The 22,844-nt window shown below is 42.1% G+C and overlaps 1 protein-coding gene across 1 annotated transcript in view; it reads right to left on the reverse strand.

Moving 5' to 3' along the window:
• LOC109915476 (microtubule-associated tumor suppressor candidate 2) overlaps positions 1–22,575 on the reverse strand; it is a 263,806-nt gene extending 241,231 nt beyond the window's left edge. The window contains exon 1 of the mRNA XM_048597920.1: positions 20,455–22,575. Coding sequence (XP_048453877.1) covers positions 20,455–22,575 — 2,121 coding nt within the window. The remainder of the gene's footprint in view (positions 1–20,454) is intronic.
• Positions 22,576–22,844: the final 269 nt, after the last annotated feature.

Genomic DNA, 22,844 nt, shown 5'->3' on the forward strand with positions numbered 1-22,844 from the left:
TCATCCAGCTCCACACCTTGCTATTACAATAAAAACTGGATTTCACAAAGATGTTTCTTTTTCTTAACTTGCTGGGAACCGCCCCATGGCAATGGTACTGGCTGCCCTCTTCCAAAGGAAGCTCAAATCTGGAAATCTGCCCTGACCTCATGTTGATTGGTCAACAGCAACCAATACTGTTCAATGACTGGCTAATTCGCATGTCTTTGTGCACACATAACGGGACCTCCACTAGGGGTGGTGATGGTAGCTAGAGCAGTCAAATCACTCTCAATGGAGAAGACAAAAAAAAACACGTCCATGGTAGAGGGAGCACTGATAGGAAGGCAGAGAGAAAGACAAAGGAATTCCACAGCTCAATGTAGCTCACATGGTCTTTCTCTGTACATAATACATTTACTGTTTAGCTTTGATTTCCCTTCATGTCTGTAATAACCCAATGCCAGTGGAGTAATGAATACTTGCTTCATGATCTTTGGGCAGTACGTGTGCTCAAATCTCATAGGGTTTATAAGTCTGGCTACATGAACTTGAGGTCGTTTCTCCACGGCATTGGCTGTAACTGCAAACTTGGTCATTATGTCAAACTTTGGGGGAAAGGAAACATTATAAACCTGGGGTTTAAATCGTTTTAATTCGAATGGCCAGTCAGCTGCGGTTATGCAATCTCATATTTCCATTTTTTAAAGATATAATGGCTGCAGTTAAAAGCTGGGTAATCGCGTCCCAAAACTTTAAACTACAGTCACATGATCGTAGCAGGTTATTTGGTTCAAAGGATCCAAGTAGATGTTGTCAAGTTGGAGGACTACAATTTTATGGGATTTATCGATGATCAATTTATAGAAACCCTTGCAATCTTCAAAATACAGTCATGCCTGCATTCAAAGTAGCAACCTGTGCCAATCATGAGACCATTGTTTAAAAATTTTGTACATCCCATCTCCAAATCAAGCTCCCCTAAAAGATAAGGTCAGAAAGAGCTAAAGATAGGGTGGTGAGGTGCTCCATTTGGGTCAGCTGTGGATGGAGTTGGACAGTGTTGATGCTGCTTTGACCTGAGCAGAATCGTGTAGGTGAGCAGTACACTGGAGTGCGGATGGCTCGTGGTCTACATTATTGTACATTGCCCACCTCAGCTTAGTGCCTAAAATGTAATCTCAAATTTCCTTTTGTGAATGGAAGGACAAGAATGGCTAGAGAGACAGCACCTAAAAGAAACCACTGCAGAGCCCAATGGACAGTTTCACAATAGGGATGGCCAGCTGTACTTCAGGGACTGAGGGCCAGTTGGCAGATACAGCGGAACCTCCCCCTGTATCGGGAGAGGGGGGGGTTTGCACACGATGGACGTACTGCCTCCACTAAGGATAGTTGAACCTGAATGCACAAAAAGTAATCGGTATTCATAGAGATCAAGCAAGGTCTCATCCAGAAGTGAAGGCTCTGAACTATAAAATATGATTTCTAATTTCAGATCAGAGTGCAGCTTAAGAAGAGAATGAAGAATTTTTTTTATGCTCTGTTGCAGCACGGACCATGGGTCACATGAGATCCCTATCCAGATCACCACAGTTGTGTGAGAGCTCTGTATTGCCATCGAATGGCATAGTCAGACAGATCACTGATCATGCAGGCACCCTATTGTGTGTCCACACTGCAGCCAGAAGTTGGAACTGGAAGCTAAAGCAGTGCAGCTATTATGGCTGCTTTTTGCTTGGTACAGTGCTTGCCCCCACCACCATTCTCCACGTCCCATGTCCTGCTGCCCGTCATTATGTTTTCCAGTCTCCTTGCCACCCCATTCTCCAATCCCCTCACCCCCCATTCTATATTCCTCACTCCCTTGGCTGGTTTGTTCACTGGTGATGTGTACAAGGAACATCCTAGATTTTGCAGCTATACCTTGTGCAGCGGTGTGCTCCTGACAGTTGCATTGGAAGCAAACAACCATGTTTTAAAGACAGTCCCTTTTGGGTTGTGAACCAAGGGAGATAATAAAAATATGAGACAGTTGATCAGTTTTTTTTAAACACAAATTGAGAGGATGGATTTTCACCACGTTCAGGAGATTTAAAGGCAGTTGGAGATTATTTTATGTCATGCAAGAATGGTCTGGGAAATACGGCTTTTTAATTAAATAAAGTCAACTTTATAGGTTGTTCCTAGTGAGATTAGAGTATACAGTAAGTGAGCAGATAGTTCAGAACTATGTATGTTCTTTTGCTGTAAAATAAGGTAACTGAAATGGTTTGTATCTCATCTCTTAGAACAGTTTCTTGACCAGCCTTCAAAAAGATTACAGAGACATCCTTAATTTTCCAATCATGCCTAAAGATAATAGAAGTCACTGCACATCACATAAGGCAACGTATTTCAGAGGAAGGGTCACCGGACCTGAAATGTTAACTCTGTTTTTTTCCTTCACAGATGCTGCCAGATCTGCTGAGCTTTTCCAGCAACTTCGTTTTTGTTCCTGTATTTCAGAAAGCATTATTTGGCCAAATGGAATTAAATTGTTTTGCGATGATTTGAAAAAAGTGCCTTTTTTTAACATTCCTAATTCTGCTGGTTTTCTATATAGCTAAAGATGAAGGCTTATTAACTATCTACTAGATTCCTATCCCACATATTAAGTACTTTGTAGAAAAACATGATATATGTAGCTGTGTGGAGATGAGGTAGCTCATGAAGCATTTCTATGTAGGTGGAATATTTCTCGTGCATTATTTGAGTTTTTCAAGAAGAAAGAAAACATTGATATCTTGTTAAGGTGTAGAGGGAAAACCAGTAAGAATGATGAAAGCACATCTTGAAGACAATGAGAAGGAAGGGGGTGGTGTAGTGGTGATGTCACTGGGCTAGAACCCCAGGTTAATATTCTAGGGACTTGGGTTCAAATCACAACATGGTGAAATGTGAATTCAATAATTGTAATAATTGCTGTCTTAGGCTTTGATATTCACAACCCATGAGCAAATGAAAAAACTTGCCATATTCTGGATAATTAAATCATAATTAACCTTTATCCTTAATAAAGTTCTCTCATTTTAACTTCCTGGTAACATAAAGGGCCTAGATTACTATTCTGTGACTTCCAGCATCTATGATCCAATATTACAGGTAATGCTGGGTTAATATTCCAAATGTGCTATTGGTTGAGGTTAAATTAATTACTTGCATCTGAGAGACCTTTTGCTCATTTAAGGAGCTTTACAAGCAATTAGGTTATCTCGAGTGCTGGCCTTGCTCTACTTAGAAAGTTGGGACATGGTGGGAGCCCAGCCAGTGGATACTGGCACAAAGTAAAGTAAAAACATACTTCTTTTAAAAATTGTGAAAGGCCAGTAGCAGCAAGAGATCTCCTCCCTCCTCCAATGTAGCTCTAATGCTCACTGCCAGTCTCAATCATCCTCCTCCTGCTGTTCTTCCACCTGCTGAGACTTATCTCAGGGCAACTATTGATGAAGCAGTGGGCTCAAAGTTGCACCTTGCCATTGAAGAGCTACACGTGTAGGCAGAGCTTGCCCTGAATATTTAGGTAAGAGATGGAGAGCTGGTAGACACCATTATAGTTCAGAGTGACCATATCTGTAGCAAGTGTTGGTTGCTTGAGCTACTCCAGCTCAGAGTTGATGTGCTGGAGTCTGAGCTTCACACGTTGCAACACATCAGGGAGGGGGAAAGTTACCTGGATGCTGTGTTTCAGGAGGCAGTCAACACCCCAGTTCTGAGGAAGGGTCACTGGACCTGAAATGTTAGGGATTGTTCCTTAAACACAATTTATGTTGACAGGCTAACACTCTAACTACTGTGCAGAATGTTTTACATATCCCACAAAATGGTAAATCTATTTCTGACAGTAGCCTAAATATCCAAACTATAAGCTTTTATTTCAGATTTCCAGCATTTGTAATTTTATATTTTTTGATACCAACCTAGGTGCAGGATCAGGTTCAGTTCTTCCAAATATTAGAACATTCCTTTAAAAACCATTCCACAAAGATCTGACAAAAAGTGGACTAATAATTTACCATATCCAATAAATATTTAGCAAGACATTGTTCCAAATTAACAATTAATTTCTCTTAATTTAAGTCATTCCACTTGGTTTAAAAAATAGAAAATGTTGAAAACACTCAGCAAGTCAGGTAAGGTCTGGAAAGAAAGGAAAATGTGAAATTTCAGGCACAGTCCTTCATCAGAATGGATTGGATTTCGATCTGAGCTTAATGTGAAATGTTGATCCAGATCTTTGAGACTTCAGATAGTGGGAAACTGGGCATACCCTTAAAAATATGCATTGGGACTCCTCTTGGAGGTCCTGATGCACTAACTACATGGGAATTTTCCAGGAAGTTTCAAATTCCATTGGACAATTACTTGGCACCTGGCACCCTTTGAAAACGTTCCCAATCCCAATGCTGAGTTAGAATTAGAGTCAGAGGCTTTTCAGTGGTTTTCAACTTACTTACATTAAGGATTAGACAGGGAATATGAGGAGGATTACAGGGCGTAAGCTTTATATGGTTAGGAAGGAGAGATCAGACCTAGGATGAGATACAGCCCAAATGTGTATATAGTTCCGGGAATTTGGAGGCAATGCGGGAATTTGGTGCAGAGGGGAAGAGGTGCTTTTTTAGCTCATAGTTTGTAAGATTTTTTCAACAAGATAAATTGAAGTTCAGGAATGAGGGGCACAGCACAAAAGATCGATATGAAAGGTAAATCATAATATCATTAGTTGGTGATAGCTATTAATTTGACTTTTTATTACAGGTTATTTTCAGATTGAAGCTAAGTAGGGGAAATATTTAAAGATCACAAACTAAAAGACCAGTATGAATTTTTCAACAATCAAACTAAGAATTTAGTAGTTAAAATATAGAGGCCAGGCCAGTGGATGTGTTGTGTTTGATGTGGGAGCTGGTAGACCCCATTATAGTTCAGGTTGACCATTTCTGTAGCAAGTGTTGTTGCTTGAGGTACTCCAGTTCAGAGTTGATGTGCTGGAGTCTGAACTTCAAACACTGCAACACATCAGGGAGGGGGAAGAGACAACAAGGTGCAGGGCTGGATGAACACAGCAGGCCAAGCAGCATCATAGGAGCAGAGAGGCTGACGTTTCGGGCCTAGACCCTTCATCAGAAAAGGGGGAGGGGAAGGGGGTTCTGAAATAAATAGGGAGAGAGTGGGAGGCGGATAGAAGATGGATAGTGGAGAGGATAGGTGGAGAGGAAACAAACAGGTCAAAGAGGCGGGGATGGGGCCAGTAAAGGTGAGTGTAGGTGGGGGAGTTAGGAAGGGGATAGGTCAGTCCAGGGAGGACGGACAGGAGGGGGAAGAGTTACCTGGATGCTGTGTTTCAGGATGCAGTCACACCCCAGTTCTGAGGAAGGGTCACCGGACACGAAACGTTAACTCTGTTTTTTGCTTCACAGCTGCTGCCAGACCTGCGGGGCTTTTCCAGCAACTTTGTTTTTGCTCCTGATTTACAGCATCCACAGTTCTTTTGGTTTTTACATCCTTTAGATTAACTACCTCAAATTTGGCCAGTGATCAGGGACAGGAGAGTGTGACTACCAGTGAGGCAGATAGCGGGATCCAAGTGGTAGTGCTGAAGGAGACTCAGCCCTTGAGCTTGTCCAACAGGCCTGAGGTATTTGCTCCATATGTGGATGAGAGTGGGGAGGATGAACAAACCGACTGTAGCGCTGTGGTACAGGGTGTTATTCAAGACAGGGGAGAAAAGAGAGATGCAGTTGTAAGCGGGGATAGTTTGGTCAGGGTAACAGACAGTGTTCTCTGTGGCCATCACTGAGAGTCCTGAAGGCTGTGTTATCTGCCTGGTTCCCAGGTTCAGGGTCTCTCTTCTGGGCAACAGAGGAACTTGGAGTCAGAACGGAAAGATCCAGTTGTTTGTGGTCCATGTAGATACCAGTTATACAGGTTGAAAGACAAAAGAAGTTCTGTTGAGGAAATATGAGCAGCTGGGACTAAATTAGAAAGCAGAACCAAAAAAGGTAATAATTGCTGGATTACTACCTGAGCCGCAAGCAAATTGGTACAGGGTCACCAAGATTAAAGAGGTAAACATGTCGCTCAAGCATTGGTACGGGAGAAATGGATCTGAATTCATGGGACATTGGCACCAGTACTAGGGAAGGAAGCAGCTGTTCCCATAGGATGGGCTCCAACCAAACCATGGTGGGTTCAGAATCCTGGCAAATTGCCTAAATGGGTTGTAGATAGGACTTTAAGCTAAATAGTGAGGAAGAATGTTGCATGGAAATCTATGGAAAAAGTTAAAGGGAGGAGGGTTCAGCCGAGGTTATTAAAGTTTCTGAAACAAGTAATGGGATAGAGAATATGGAAAGGGTCAGGAATCTACCTCAGGCACATCAGACAAGGGGACAACTGTGAGAAGGAGACAGTTGATGCAGAACTGAGAGTGTTGTACTTAAATATTTGCAGTTTATAAAACAAGGTAAATGAGCTTGTAGCACAGACTGAACATGGCAGGTACAATATTGTAGACACCACAAATGTGGCTGCAAGGGGATTACGGCTGGCAACTAAATATCTAAGGATACAAATCCTACCAAAAGGATAGGCAAATGGGCAGAGGGGATGGGTTTGTGTCATCAGTAAGAAATGAAATGAAATCCATAGCATGCAGTGATATGGAGTCAGAATGTGTAGAATCTGAGTGGGTAGAATTGAGGAACTGCACAGGAAAAAAGACCCTAATGGGAGTTCTGTACAGGCCTCCTCACAGTAGTCAGGATATGAGGACCAAAATAAATGAAGAGATAGAAAAGGCACGTAAGAGAGGCACTATTACAACAATCATGAGGGACTCCTTTTTGCATAAAACTGGGAAAATCAGGTTGGTAGCTGATCTCAAGAAAAGGAATTCACAGCATATCTACAAGATATTTTTCTGGAGCAGCTTGTGATACAGCCCACTATTCTGGATTTGATATGTAATGAGGCAGGCTTGATTTACAGAGCTTAAGATGAAAGAAACCCCAGGGGCCAATGGCTATGATATGATAGCATTCACCATGTAGTTTGAGAGGGAGAAGCTGGAATCAAATGTAATGGTATTGCACTTGAGTAAAGGCAACTACAAAAACATGAGAAAGTAGTTGGCCAGACTTGATTCGAAGGGAAGCCTTGCAGGGAAGATGGTGGAGCAGCAATGGCAGATGTTTCTGGTGATAATTCAGGAGGCACAGCAGAAAATCATCCCAAGGAAGAAGAAACATATTAATAGGAGGATGAAGCAACCATGGCTGACAAGGGAAGTCAGGGACAGGGCAAAAGCAAAAGAAAAAGTATACCATGTGATGAAGATTAGTGGGAAGCCAAAGGACTGGATAACCTTTAAAAACCAGTAGAGGACAACTAAAAAGGAATAAGGGGAATTAGATAAATTTTTTTTTCTTTATTCATTAACGGTTTGGGGGTGTTACTGCTATGCAACATTTATCACCCATCCCTAATTGCCCAGAGGGCAGTTAAGAGTCAACCACATTGCTGTGGATCTGGAGTCACATGTAGGCCAGACCAGGTAAGGATGGCAGTTTTCTTCCCGAAAGGATATTAGTCAACCAGATGGTTTTTTCCCAACAATCGACAATAGGTTTATGGTCATCATTAGATTCTTTATTCAAGATTTTTAAAAAATCAAATTCAAATTCCACCATCTGCCATGGCAGGATTCAAACCCGGGTCCCCAGAACGTTATCTGGGTCTCTGGATTAACATTCCAGCTGTAATACCACTAGCCATCACCTCCCCAACATATGAGAGTAAGCTAGCGAGTAATATAAAAGAAGATTGCAAGAGTTTTTTTTAAGATATCTAAAGGATAAGAGAGAGGCAAGAGTGAACAATGAAAATGAGACTGGAAAAAAGACTGGAGTAGTAGTAATGAGGAACAAAGATATGGCAGAGGAACTCAAAAGGTACTTTGCATCCATTTTCACAATGGAAGAACCAGTAGCATACCAGAACTTCAAGAGAAGCAGAGGGCAGAGGTGAGTGTAGTGGCCATCACTAAAGAGAAGGTGCTGGGCAGGCTGAAAGGTGTGAAGATAGACAAATCAACTCGACCAGATGGACTACACTCCAGAGTTCTGAAAGAGATAGAGGAGATTGGGGAGACGTTGATGGTGATCTTTTAGAAATCACTGGAGACTAGAAAATGGTAATGTATCCCCTCTGTTTAAGAAAGGAGGGAGGTAGAAGACAGGAAACTATAGGCCAGTTAGCATGATCTCGGTCATTAGTAAGGTTTTAGAGCCCATTATTAAGACTGAGATTACAAAGTATGTTGTACTGTAAGGTAAAATAGGGGTGAGTCTGCACAGCTTTGTCAAAGGCAGGTCATTTCTGACAAAACTGCTAGAATTCTTTGAGGAGGTAATGAGCAAGTTAGACAAAAGAGAGCCAGTGGACATGATCTATTTGGATTTCCAGAAGGCCTTTAATAAGGTGCCCTACAGGAGTGTGCTAAATAAGAGCGCATGGTGTTAGGGCAAGGTACTGGTATGGATAGAGGATCGGCTAACTGGCAGAAGGTAGAGAGTAGGAATAACAGGCTCTTTTTCCAGAATTGCAGCTGGTGGCTAGTGGAGTGCCGCAGGGGTCTGTGTTAGGGAACACAACTACTCACGGCATAAATTAATGAGCTGGATGAAGGAACTGAGGGCATTATTGCTAAGCTTGCAGATAACACAAAGACTGATGGAGGGGCAGGTACTGCTGATGAAGCAGGAAGGCTGCAGAAGGACTTGGACAGGCTAGGAGAGGGGCTAAGAAATGGCACATGAAATGTGGGAAAGTGTGAGATTATGCACTTTGGTCAGAAGAATAGAGGCATAGACTATTTTCTAAACAGCAAGAATCTTTGGAAATCTGAAGCATAAAGTGACCTGGGGGTTCTAGTTCAGGGTTCTCTTATGGTTAACATGCAGGTTCAGTTGGCAGTTAGAAAGGCAAACACAATGTTAGCATTCATTTCAAGAGAGATAGAATACAAGAGTAGAGATGTACTGCTGAGGCTATCTAGGGCTCTGGTCAGACCCAATTTGGAATTTTGAGAGTAGTTTTAGGCCATGTATCTAAAGAAGGATGTGCTGGCATTGGAAGGAGTCCATGGAGGTTTACCAGAATGAACCCAGAGATAAAGGGCTTGTCATATGAGAAGTGGTTGAGGACTTTGGGTCTGTACCCAATGGAGTTTAGAAGGATGGTGAAACTAATTGCTGCAGAAGGATGTGGAAGCTAAATCATTGAATATATTGAATATATTTAAGACAGAGATAGCTGGGTTCTTGATTGATAAGGGGTTAAGGGGAGATTGATACAGAGAGAAGGCAGGAGAATGCGTTTGAGAAACATATCAGCCATGATCGATTGGCAGAGAAGATTTGATGGGCTGAATGACCTAATTCTGCTCCTATATCTTATGGTCTTATGATCTTATGATTCTAACCTGAATTCTGGCTCACTATAAAACTAACTCTCCAGTCACTCACACTGAACCACTTTCCCACACCCTGTATATATCTAAGAAACAACCCCTCACACCCCATCCTGACCTCGACACTATAACTTGCTCAGCCTGACCCCACCCCCTCCCACCTGACCCACTGTCATCTGTACCCCTCAACCATCTGCCATCATAACACCTCATCAATCCATATACCACCTTGTCTCATTACCCACCTGGCACCCTAGCCCCTTATCCTCTTGCCATCCAATCTTCTTACCTGACACCTATATTCCCTCTAATTATATTTGCTGCTGGGTGGATCTCCGAGTACACTGGCTTCCAGAAGCAAAAGCCCATGTGTCAGTCCGCTGATTGGCAGACACAGAACCTCCAAGCACAGCTTACAGGGAACATTGCCTGCTACGTAATCCACTCATTCACTCACCTTACACACTTAGCTTCCCTCAGTAGCTGTCAAAAAGGTTTTGGGACATTGAACCATTTTATTCAGCGGCTTACAGCAGCTATAATCACAAAAAGGGGGCATGGTGGCTGTGTTGGCACCCACCGATGCTGCTTGCATGGTTCGCTGGACTCCATCTGTTGTGATAGATCCTGCATCACAAGTTTGGCCAGAAATATCCTGGGCATGCAAATGGGCAAGAATTTCTCTGAACTAGGTTAGAAGTAGGGATTCCAAAACAATTCGGAAAAGGCAAGCCATTATATTTTCTACCTGATGTTGCTTGACTGTTTCCAGATTGCAATGTCTGCTATTTTAATGCTTTGGGTTGTTATCTCTGTGATTGCCCTTTTTATATAACTTATCTGAATTGTTTACAACATTATAATTAGCGGGATGCAGTTCTCTCTACAAGAGAATATTAACAAGTTTTGTTTTTAGACTTTTAAAAACTTTATTTGACTTTATAAAAATACTAACAAGGTAAGTAAAAATCTATGTTTGCATTGATGTAATATTTTATAATACAATGAGAGTGTTTGGAGTAGTTAAATCTCTTTCATTCACCAGCATTTACATTCACCTGAGGAAATAAAGCACAAAAACAAGGGCAGCAGCAAACACTTCAGGACAAAATCTACCATCATTCACGTAAAGGGGAGGCCTGTACAGAAAATACCTCTTCCAGGTATGATGCATGAAAAGGAACTGATCAATAGTAATAAACCCAGCTGCTGAAATTGGTTTCCAGCCTCTGTTTATTTAAGTTTTTTTCAAGAAATCAGCTGTTTTTTAAGTTCTGGTTTATTAACAGCCAGTTTAAAAAAAAACCTCTAGCCCAAAGAATGTCCCTTTGTTTGTATTTTTCTGTAAGACCATATTTGACTGTGTTTTTTTCTCTGAAACATATTGCAATTTTTATTATTTTTGCTCAGAACGTATATTTCCTTCCTCTAACATAGGAAGCTTGGAATTCTTTTAAGCATTATTTAATAACTGTGATCTCAGGCTTGCTAAGAAAATGCCAGCTTTTTAATGAGTTGCCTTGATCGATTTTTCTTGTTTGATCAAATCAATGAAATTAGTTGTGTTTAATCCCCCTCACTGGGTGAGCCCTGTAAAAGAACAAGGAGACCAAGACAGACAGTGGGCAAAATCTTCCCAGCCCTTGAACAACAAGTGAGTCAATTGGAAAAACAGGGCTCGATCAGCAGAAATGAGGTTCTCAATGTCGAGACTGTCCATTTCTTCAAATACATTTTGAACAGTAAAACAAGAATGTTGCTAGTGAGTGGTGAAAGAACTATTTCCATCCATTAGTATGCAATTACCGAATCTCACCTCTTGCAATTTCTTCACCTCCCACCCACCAGACAGGACCGGTTGGTGACAATTCCTAACATGGACGTCGGAGCAGTTACCAGCAACAGCTCACTGCATGATCCTCTGGGCTTCCATTTGGGATAGCAGTCACCAACATCTCAGAGCATGCTCCATGGGCAGTGACTGCAGCCATCTGCTGTCCAAGGGCATTGGCATTGGACAGACACCAACTTTTCTATACCCTCGCGACATATCTCCAAACTAGTTGCAGTACTGATCAATCCTGCACTTTGGAAGACAACCAAGTCCTTTCATCGTAATGCTGCTGCCAGGACACTTTAAACGGAGGGACAAGTATGATTTGGACCTGGGAGCATCTCGGGCTCCTCGTTTGCCATCTTAGCACTCATTCACTTTGTGCCCACTTGGATGCTCACAGAACCTTTGCCTTTTTGTGCCTTGCCTGATTAGTTCGAGTTTAAAAGGCTCACAGTACATATGCCTTGACTTGCCTTTTAGGGGAGACACAAAGCCAGGCAGCTCGTCATGGTTGTCAACGTTTATCAGTTACTGGGATGGATATGTTGCTGTACAGCACTATGCTTTGTCAATTTTACACTTTCACCATGTTCCAGAACATACACTGCAAACACACAGCATGTGGATCAACCAAACGGCCATGTCCCAAACTCTACGGGAATCAGTCCTCAGTCGGGACGAGAGAGACAGCCTTCAATCAGGGGGTCCTGGCAAAGCATATCCAATCCAGTCTCTGATATCGGTCCAGGAACTTAGGTACAATCAGTTAGCTACTTGGAGCACCAAGGGTCCAGGGGTCCACATCATTGTAATCCATAGAATGAGGCACAATCTGCTGTGCAGGTGCAGTGTGAATAGTGGGGCTGAGCAGACACTTACAGCCTGCAGTCTTCTATTGTGTTTGTGAAGCATGTTGTATGCTGCATTTATCCCAACAAGGTCTAAGCCCAATGTAAAGACACTCCCTGGCCCTTCTTGCCAGAGTGCTACATCGCCCACTGCCTGCAGGACCATGCTAAACCATCATTTGTGTGAGATATGATGACTGCTCACATTACTAAGAACCTGTTCCGATTCTGATACTCCCCACACAGGATCATTGGGACTGTGGCCACTGGATCCTGCCACAGTAGGGATTATTGTCACCGTGGCTGTGACATTATGAGGTGCAGAAAAATTGAGGAGGATAAGACGTGTCAGCAAGCCCAGGGCCAGCAGCTGCCGACCTGCGTCCACATGAAGCGGTCATTGCTGAAGGTCCCCTCAGGATGTTCAAGAGCTACAGGAGGCCCCCAGTCTATCATTCTCAATACCATGTTATCCACATATGTGAGGCATAGTGCTGCCACAGACTTAGAATTTCCTGGGACACAGTCACAAAACTATGTCATTGACTGGAGCAGGACTTGTAACCTAAAGGGGTGGGTGACCATCCTAGCCAGATAGTATTCCAGGTGAGAGCTGTGTAAAGTTTTTATATAACTGTCTGCTTCTAAGAATCCACTGGGACCTGTGGAGTCTCTCAATCCTCAACCCACAAATATTTGCTACTCACAATGTGGTCTGCTCTACATTGGGGAAACAAAGCGTAGACTGGGTGACTGCTTCGTAGAACATCTATGTTCTGCTCACAAAAAAGACCCTGAGCTTCCAGTTGCCTGCTACTTCAACACACCACCCTCTTCCCTGGCCAACATCTCTGTCTCAGACTTGCGGATGTGTTCCAGCAAAGCTCAGCACAATTTGTAAGAACAACACCTCACTTTCCACTTGGGGATCCTGCAGCCTTCCGGACTCAATATTGAGTTCAATAATTTTAGGGCCTACACTCTCCCATGTCCTAGCCCCCCTACCCCATATACCAAGCCTTGTTATCACATAGCCTGCCATTACACACTACCCATTGTTAGTCACCAACAATCCCCATTAACAGCTATTCACCCTCCTAGCTAGATCTTTATCAATTCTTTTGTCTATCCAACTGCTCGTCTCTCTCTTCAGGCTCTATCCTTTATCCTATTGTTTACTCCCTACCCCATCCCCCTCTCTATGACCTGAAGTTTTCCCAGCTACCATCAGTTTTGAGGAAGGATCACCGGACCCAAAATGTTATCTCTGATTTTTCTCTTCACAGATGCTGCCAGACCTGCTGAGCTTTTCCAGCAACTTCTGTTTTTGTTCCGCAAATATATTTGCTGTTACCAATACAATTTTTACTAGATGCCACAGCTTCATCTTGTTTGCCCTGTGAGGTGGTCAGTGCTGCAGCCTGGGCATGGACTATGGCAACATGGCTGGCATCCCCCAGGTACGTGGCGCTACAGACTGTACACACATCGCTTTGAGAGGGTCATATCATAATGCGGCTGAGTTCATCAACAGAAAAGCGTTCCAGTCTGTGAATAATCAAGTCATCTGTCATCATCACTACCACATCTCCAACGTCTGCACTTGAAAATCTGGGAGCTGCTATGATGCCTATATCCCTGAGAACTCTTACGTTTCTACTTTACTGAAAGCACCAGATGCCTTAGAAGAACAGTGAGTGTAGGACAAGGGCTACCTTCTGCAAACATGGTAATTACGTCATTACACAACCCCCTGCCAGATACCATGTGTAGATGCAATGCCCATTCACAACCCGGGCTATTGGGAAGAGATGACGGACCTGATGAAGGGGAGGTCTGTCTGGTTGGGGCTTTGCAATACACCCATGACAGAGTACATTGCACAATCCTTGCATGCTGTGCTCTGCACAACTGGAGCAGGCAAAGAGGGAATGTGATGGACACTGAAGATCTGAGAGAGTGGCAGCAGTCATCTGAGGGGAAACATGAGAACATTGAGCAGCGGGCTATCACCTCCACCACGATACAGTGCTGCCTTGTACAGGAGGAACAAGCTGGACAAGGTGTAACTGATACCCAGTTCCAGTTAGACGGCAGCTGGGTGCAATAATCACTCATTGACTGTGAATTTGTTGTTGCTGAAATGGCAAGACAGTCTGTTTCGGTTCTGAGAAGCAAATGCAGCTTTTGTTTACATAATCATCACTTTTGCTGGTGCTGAATAAAAGTGAACATCTTCAACCATTTAAAGGCTTTCCAGTACATGACTGTTCAACATGGGACCATAGTAGAATCCAAAATCTCAATTAGGTAAAAATCTGGAATAAAAAGCCATCTAAATGGTGAGCATATAACCACTGTTGATTGATTGTCACACTTACTCACATGAGTGCAGTGAAAAGTTTGCAAGTTACCACATATGGCGCTATCTTAGATACAAGGGTACCTCAGTACAGAATCTTGGTACAAAGCAGAAAAATAAAGAAAACAAAGTTAAGAAGTTAAACGTTATAATCCTTCTCACTAAAAAGTAGAAAAACAAAGAAATATAGTTAACAGTCCAACACCAGAGTCCCTAAAGCCTGGCCGTGCTGGGCTTGCACTCCTCACAAGGGCTTGTTGACCTTCCCTGCTCTGGGCTCAACCCTATTACAAACCCATCTGGATTACAAATATCTTTTTAGGGAAAGCAATGTGCCATCCTCACACAGAAACATAGAAGATAGTAGCAGGAGGAGGCCATTTGGCCCTTCAAGCCCACTCCGCTATTCTTCACGATCATGGCTGATCATCCAACTCAATAGCCTAATCCTGCTTTCTCCCCATAACCTTTGATCCCATTGACCCCAAGTGCTATATTGTGTCACCTCTACTCAACTCAGTAGCATCAACAGTAGCATCCTATGGTAATTAATTCCACAGGCTCACCGCTCTTTGGGTGAAAAAATGTCTCCTCAACTCAGTCCTAAATGGTCTGCCTCGAATCCTCGTACTGTGACCCCTGGTTCTGGACACACTCACCATCAGGAACATCCTCCCTGCATCTACCCTGTCCAGTCCTGTTAGAATTTTATAAGTCTCTATGAGAACCCCCCTCATCCATCTGAACTCTAGCGAAAACAATTCCAAACCAGACAATCTCTCCTCATACGTCAGACCCACCATAATCGGAATCAGCCTGGTAAACAGGTCTTGCCAAAGGCATGACAGTGGATAGGCAATGGTGGACATTTAAAGGGTGCAAGGAGGAACAGCAACCATTATTAATTCCTGTCTGGCACAAAAATAAAATGGGAAATGTGGTGTGACTATAGTTAAAAAGGGAAATTAAGGATATTACTAGATCCAAGGAAGGGGCATATAAATTGACCAAAATATAGCAGAAGAGCAGCTTAGATTTCATAAAGGGAGACAATGGGATTGATTAAGAGGGGGGAAATTGAGTACAAGGTTACGTTGGTAGGAAACATCCAAATTGGAGCGCACTGCCAGGGGTGATGGTTTAGGTAGATACGATAAAGGCATTTAAGGGACTTTTAGATAAACAAATGAATATGCAAGGAATGGAGGGATATGGACCAAGGGCAGGCAGAAGGGATTAGTTTCATTTGGTGTCATGTTCAGCACAATATCGTGGGCCTTAGGTTCCTGTGCTCTACTGTTTTAAGCTCTATGTTCCATGATTACAAAAGCTTCCATATGTACTCAAAGAGAAAATGATTAGTGAAGAAAAATATTAGTTGGGGGAAGTTATAATGAGGAACAAAGAGATGGCAGACCAATTAAATGCATACTTTGGCTCCGTCTTCACAAAGAAGGACACAAATAATATCCCAAAATTTTGGTAAATGCAAGGTCTAATGATAGTGAAGAAGTGCAGGAAATGGTGTTGAGGAAATTGATGGGATTAAAGGCCACTAAATCCCCAGGACCTGATAATCTACATCTCAGAATACTTAAGGAAGTGGCCTCAGAAAGAGTGGGTGCATGAGTGCTCATCTTCCAATATTCTATAGAGTCTGGAACTATCCCAATGGATTGGAGGATAGCTCATGTAACTCCACTATTTAAAAAAGGAGTTGGACAGGAAATGCAGAATTGTAGACCAATTAGCCTGACATCAGTAGCAAGGAAAACAGTAGAGTCCGTTATAAAAGATTTAATAGCAGAGCATTTTGAAAACAGTGGCAGGATCAGACGGAGTCAGACACTAAAATAAAATAAAATCCTGTAGATGTTGGAAATCTGAAACAAAAATATAAATTGAAACTCAGCAGGTTTTGTGGCATTTCTGGAGAGAAAGCAAGAGTCAACGTTTTGGGCTCAATGACCATTCCTCAAAATTCAGAGTTTTGAAGAAGGGTTACTGGACCCAAAATATTAACTCTGTTTTCTCTCCATTGATGCTTCAGACCTCTTGAGTTTCTCCAGCAATTTCTGTTTTTGTTTCAGATAAAGCCAGCATAGATTTATGAAAGGGGAATCTGCTTGACAAATGTTTGAGAATTTTTCAAGAATCTCATTTAGTTGATGAAGGGGAACCAGTAGATGTGGTTTATTTAGACTTTCAGATGGCTTTTGATAATGTCCTACATTAGCATATAAAAGTGAAGCTTATGGAACTGGGGGTAGCGTACTGATTGGCAGACAGAAAAGGAATAAACACATCTTTTTCCAAGTGGAAGGCAGTGATTAGTGGGTTCCTACAAGGATCAGTGTCCCAGCTATTCACAATGTATATTGATGATTTAGATGAGGGAAATAAATGTAATATCTTCAAGTCTGCAGCTGACACAAAGCTGGGTGGAAGGGTGAATTGTGAAAGTGTCTTCAGTGTGATTTGAACAAGTTAAGTGAATGGTAAATGCATGGCGCATGAAGTATAATGTGGATAAATTTGATGTCATCCACTTTGATAGCAAAATTAGGAAGGCAGATTATTATTTGAATGGCTGTAAACTGACAGAAGGAATGTACAATGAGATGTGGGTGTCCTTCTGTACCAGTCACTGCCAGTAAGCACAAGGGTGTAGCAGGCTGTAAAGAAGGCAAACCGGATGCTGGCCTTCATTGAGAAGATTCAAGTGCAGGAAAAAGGACGTCTTGCTGCAATTAATGAGTTAGAAGAGGGAACCAAATATCACCAAGTTTGCAGATAATACAAAGCTGGGCGGGAGGGTGAGCTGTGAGGAGGATGCAGAGGTGCTTAAGTGTGATTAGGCCAAGTTGAGTGAGTGGACATGGCAGATGAAGTATAACGTGGATACATCTGAGGTTATCTACTGTGGTAGCAAAGATGGGAAGGCCAATTATTATCTGAATGGTGATCGATTGGGAAAGGGGCGAGTGTAACAATCCCAGGTGCCCTTCTACACCAATTGCTGAAAGTAAGCATGCAGGTGAAGAAGGCACCTGGTATGTTAGCTTTCATAGTGAGAAAATTCAAGCACAGGCGCAGTGACGTCTTGCTGTAATTGTACAGGGCTTTGATGAGATCACACCTGGAGCATCGTGTATAATGTTGGTCTCCTTATCAGAGGAAGAATGTCTGGCTATGGAGGGAGTGCAACAAAGATTTACAAGACTGATTCCTGGGATAGGAGGTCCCACATATGAAGACAGACTGGATCAGCTAATTATTTAGTCACTGCAGTTTAGGAGAATGGGTGGGGGGACCTCATAGAAACCTATAAAATTCTAACAGGACTAGACAGGGTAGATGCAGGAAGAATGTTCCTGATGGCCAGGGAGTCCAGAACCAGGGGTCACAGTCCAAGGATATGGGTACGCCATTTAGAACTGAGATAAAGAGAAATGTCTTCACCCAGAGAGTGGTGAGCCTGTGGAATTCTCTGCCACAGAAAGTGATTGAGGCCAAAGCCTTGGCTGTTTTAAAGGAGTTGCATATCATTCTGAGGGCTAAATGAATCAAAGGGCATGAGGAGAAAACAGGAACAGGAGAGTGAGATAGATGATTGGCCATGATCATACTGAATGATGGAGCAAGCGGGCTCAAAGGATTAAATGGTCTATTCCTGCTCCTATTTTCTTTGTTTCTACGAGAGGATATTAGGCTACTTTGGGCATTGGGAAAGAGTAATACTGTTTTAGACAGGCTTCTAGGATGGGATAAAGTGAGGTTTGGGTGAGCTGTGTAGCTTATTTCTTACATAGCAATGCATTTACGAATGTGCACTTGTAGTTGCAATGAAACTTCAGCCACACCACCTACATGCTCAATGAGCCATTTATTTTCGGCTGCCCTCCCACTACAGGCACTGAGAAGGACTGCTTCTACTAACAGCAGTCACCTGGGTACAGTTGGGCTTTAAAAGCTGTGCTCGTGCCAGAAGGGAAAGTTAAATTGGTGAAGGGGAGATAGTATAGGCAGGGCACCTTTGAGGTGTGGTGTATAGGTAATGAGTCAGGTTTCGGAAAATAGAGTGAGCAATTTCACTAAGCCTTGCGGAGAGAAACTCTTCATGAAACTCACCAAAATTGACATTTAGTTTGTTTCTGGTCAAATTCAGCCCAAGAAGGGAATAAGTCCTGAAGCACAGTGCAGAACATCCACTATGTGTATCGGATACAATATGTCGGATTCGTATCATAAAATCGAAAGGGAGGGTAAAATTTCCTCTTGGGCATGATGTACAAGTTACACCAAACTTGAGCATGTTATTTGAAGTGATTTTTTTTTGACAGTTTTCCCTGAAATTTATTTTAAAATCAGCAACAATAAAAATCTTCCCATGTTGTAGTTCAATGGGGTGGAGTTTTAGAACATACCTTATTATTGCATTTGAAATATTCCTTGATTTAGATCACAAAGGTGCGATTCTCCTTTCGGAAATTATTCATTAAATAATCTGGACTGTGCTAAGAGTTACACCAGAAAATACTTACCAAGATCATCAGCTGGGTCCACAGTGTGATGCATTTATACGTGCTGGGTGCTACATACATTGATACTCGGGACCCTGTTTTATGTAGGCAAAAAGAATCAGTACGTGCTTTGCATCTTTTTCAAACAATAGGGTCATGGGGACAGCTAAACTCTACTGCATCTCCATGGCAACACCCTGAACAATCAGAATCTACTTGTCTGGTCAAGGAATAAAGATTGACAGTTAACTGTTCCTGTTACATCTCGATGGAGCGATGGCCTAACCAATCAGCCCCCTCAAAGTTTTGACAAAGATCTGTAGCTCGGGTTGTGAAACGTCTGGACGAGAATAAGCCAGCTCGGCGAGCAAGTTAACAACCTCAATCAGCATCCTCTTCTCTTGCCATATAAAATAGTGTATTTTTTTTTTAAAGTCTGTTTTTACACCCTAGAGTACAAAACAGAAAATTTCAACTTTTTAACTCCTTCTAACAATACTTAACTTCTGGCCTAACATGCATTGACTCATTAACATGTTTAAAAGTTCTGTTTTGATAATAAAATCCAACGTGGTTTATGTTTAATTGGAGGGCTGAGACTATCAGCTGTGAGCAACATGATTTTAAAAACCCCATGATGTGCATTTACCTATGAATTTGTCAAGCAGCAGTACTGCCCATGCCAAACACATGTGAAAGCCCCTTGAAATTTTAAAGTTATTTATTCCAATTTAAATATCCTGACAATTACTTGGAATTCCAACAGTCTATTTGCCTTATTTTACTCTGTAGAAACATTGGGCTCTGGTTAACCAGTACACCCACATTCCCATTCTGATACATTGTCAGTAAAGTACCTACCTGTATTCTACCATTTCCCACCATTTAGAACCGCCTACAATTTATTTTATCTGCCATTTGTTGCAAACAAACTGACTACCTCCAATTTCTCCTGAATTTGGTTCTCATTATTTGGCATTTCTCCCATCTTACCTACAAAGCTGGACGCTTTTGAATTGACTCCAGTTTAATCAAGCCCTCTGGTTTATGATTGACAACTGACTCCTAGCCGAATGGCTTTTGATCAATAACTTTGGAAATTCCATGTCAAGCAGTATCTGCAGAGACAGTTCCAAAGTTAATACTTTGTTCTGAAGCTGTTTCAGATTTCAAACATTTGCAATATTTTGCTTTTCAATACATTCCCATCTGGCTATCTCATGCAACTGATGCATTTGTGAATGGCAGGCCAATTAATACTTAAAATCCAGCTAAAATTTATTGTCCTCCCAAGGTGGTAACCTGAACAAAGAAATGGCAAGTTAACCAATTAAAATTTGACTTTGAGAACACAAACATTCATAATTTAAAATGATCAAGAATAAGCTTACCTCAGAAGTGCTATCCTGAGTAAATGTTTCAGATGCTTTCTTTGATGCAATATCACTGGAAGAAGGAAATGGTTTTCCCATCATCCTGGGAAATGTCTGTTGAGTAGGAGGTTTGATTCCAGACACCATCAATCCAGTGGTATATATCCTAGTTCTTTGCAACTCTGGTCTGTATCTGTCATGAGCAGACCCAGGAACACTGAGCACAGAGAGAGGTTTATTTTCACACACAGAGGTCTTGTGTTCTTTTGAAATGCACGGTTTAGAAATTGATTCGGTCCAAGTTGAAAGTTTTGGAGATAGTCCCAGAGCATCATGGATAGCATCAAGTGGCTTTACCTGAAGTGGCTTCCGAATGTATGTTATAATTTTAGGTCTCACGTACTTGGGTTTAGGAGTGGGTTTAGCTTCAGTCTTTCCTTCAGGCATGGGCTGGTAATTTGTTTCTACCTCTTCTTTGTCTGTTAGAACAGCCCTGGGATGCTGTAGTATTGGTTTTGGGATTCCACTGTTGCAAACAGCTTTATCAGAAGCTTTAGAGAATGAATTTATTATCTGCATGTCGCTTATTGGAGGTGGTAGCGATGATTCTGATAAAGTCCCAGCATTAAGCAGTGAGATTTCCTTAACACCAGAATCTGAGGACTGATTGGCAGCTTTCATATTTACCGTCTGCTGAACTTCTGTACAAGTCATAATTGCAGGATTTACAGTCTGAGAGACTACTTGGCTCTCAGAGGGCGGAAGCTCTTCGGAAATCCTTCTGACCCGCTTTTCTCCAATTATTATAACATTGCTGTTTATTTCATTTGTTTTCTTTTGTGAAAAGTTGTCTGTCTTTTTCACAGAACACTGGTCATCATTCTGACCAAGACTAACTCCTTGTCTTGGCAAATGACCCATGCCTGTATTTACACCGAGCTGAGTTGAATGCTTTGACAGCTCCAATTGTGCAATACTGAGGGTTTCGGAATCGTCCTTTTCTGTCACACTGGAAATGCTTTCCACTTGAACTGCTTTGTGTTCTGCTGAACCACTGCCACTCACAAAAGATTGCCTTGTGTCTTTTTTCCTGCCATCAATGATTTCAAATGCTTCATGAAGGCTGACAAATTCTTGTGTAGAAAGGTTATTTGTTCCTGTACATGGCAGTATATCACTTTCAATGTCATTATCTGCCTTGTGGGTAGTGCTTGGAGCTGTGGAAACGGTAGATTTCACGCCAGCCACATTACTAGTAGCATTGGAAAAAGAATTTCCAAGATGTTCAGCAGCTTCCACAAAATTTTGAACACCACAGAATTCAGTTTGCAACGGACTGACTGTTTTGGTTTTATAACCCTGTCTCACTGCTACTGAAGATTTGTTTCCAGGTACTGGACTATCACCAGTATAACATTCCAGCTGTTGGACTAAGGGCTGGTCTTCTTCAACATTGGGACTTTTAAGACATTGTTCTTTTGAACTCTCTATTTTGGCTGTCTCTTCAGGAAGCATGGTGAGTGACTGCTGGCTAACATCACAAGGATCAATTCCCTCCTTTACTTCGGAAATATTTCTCCTGCTCTGAACTGTTGCTTCAGGCAAAAAACCACCAGGGTGCTGCTGGTTAATTATAGCAAACTGATTTTGTGCATCAATTGCCCTACGTTGATCAGATAATACTTTCAGGTTTGTCTGGGTTTCTGGTTTATTTATAGCCACCAATTGTTCATTATCTGAAGCTGTGGTAGATATTATATTTTCACGATGTGATGGACTTACATTGACAAGATTAAGTGGCCTTGCTACATTTGTTTGCAGTTCTGGGGCTGACTTTCTATTTTCTGAGATAATTGAATTGTTATGAAATCCAGTTGTTTCAACTGAAGTCAAGTCAGATGGAGAAATAGCTTTGAATACGTCTTCTGATTCCTTTTGTGAATCATGAGTGCTACTATCGACATCCATGTAGAATTCCTGAAAACTCAATGATCCAGTACAACAGTCAGTCATTGAGATGTCATCTGGCAAACATCCAACAGCACCCTCTCTGGATGCACTGGTCTCTACTGATCCATCCTTTTTAGTAGCTTTCTCTAATGAACTGGAAGATGAAGAGTCCTCGTAAGACAATTGCATAGAGTCCACTTTTTCATCGTTGTCTGATACATCTTTCTTTAGCCATTGATGCTCCACAGCAGCTTCAGCAGCATAAGGATGCCTTTTCAGGGTATACCATTCCTTTTGAATTTGAGAAACACTGATTATTTTACCTGTACCAAATTTCTGATCTTCCTTCGCAGGGAACTGCAAGCTGCAAGCTTTTTCTTGGTGCTGAGTATATTCTGCATTCTCCAATTCAACAGTTTCAATTTTATCACACATAAGAAGCTCCGAAAACTCCAGAT

Source organism: Rhincodon typus, chromosome 6 (genome assembly GCF_021869965.1).
Source record: "Rhincodon typus isolate 14 chromosome 6, sRhiTyp1.1, whole genome shotgun sequence".
In the NCBI taxonomy this organism is placed as follows: Eukaryota; Metazoa; Chordata; class Chondrichthyes; order Orectolobiformes; family Rhincodontidae; genus Rhincodon; species Rhincodon typus.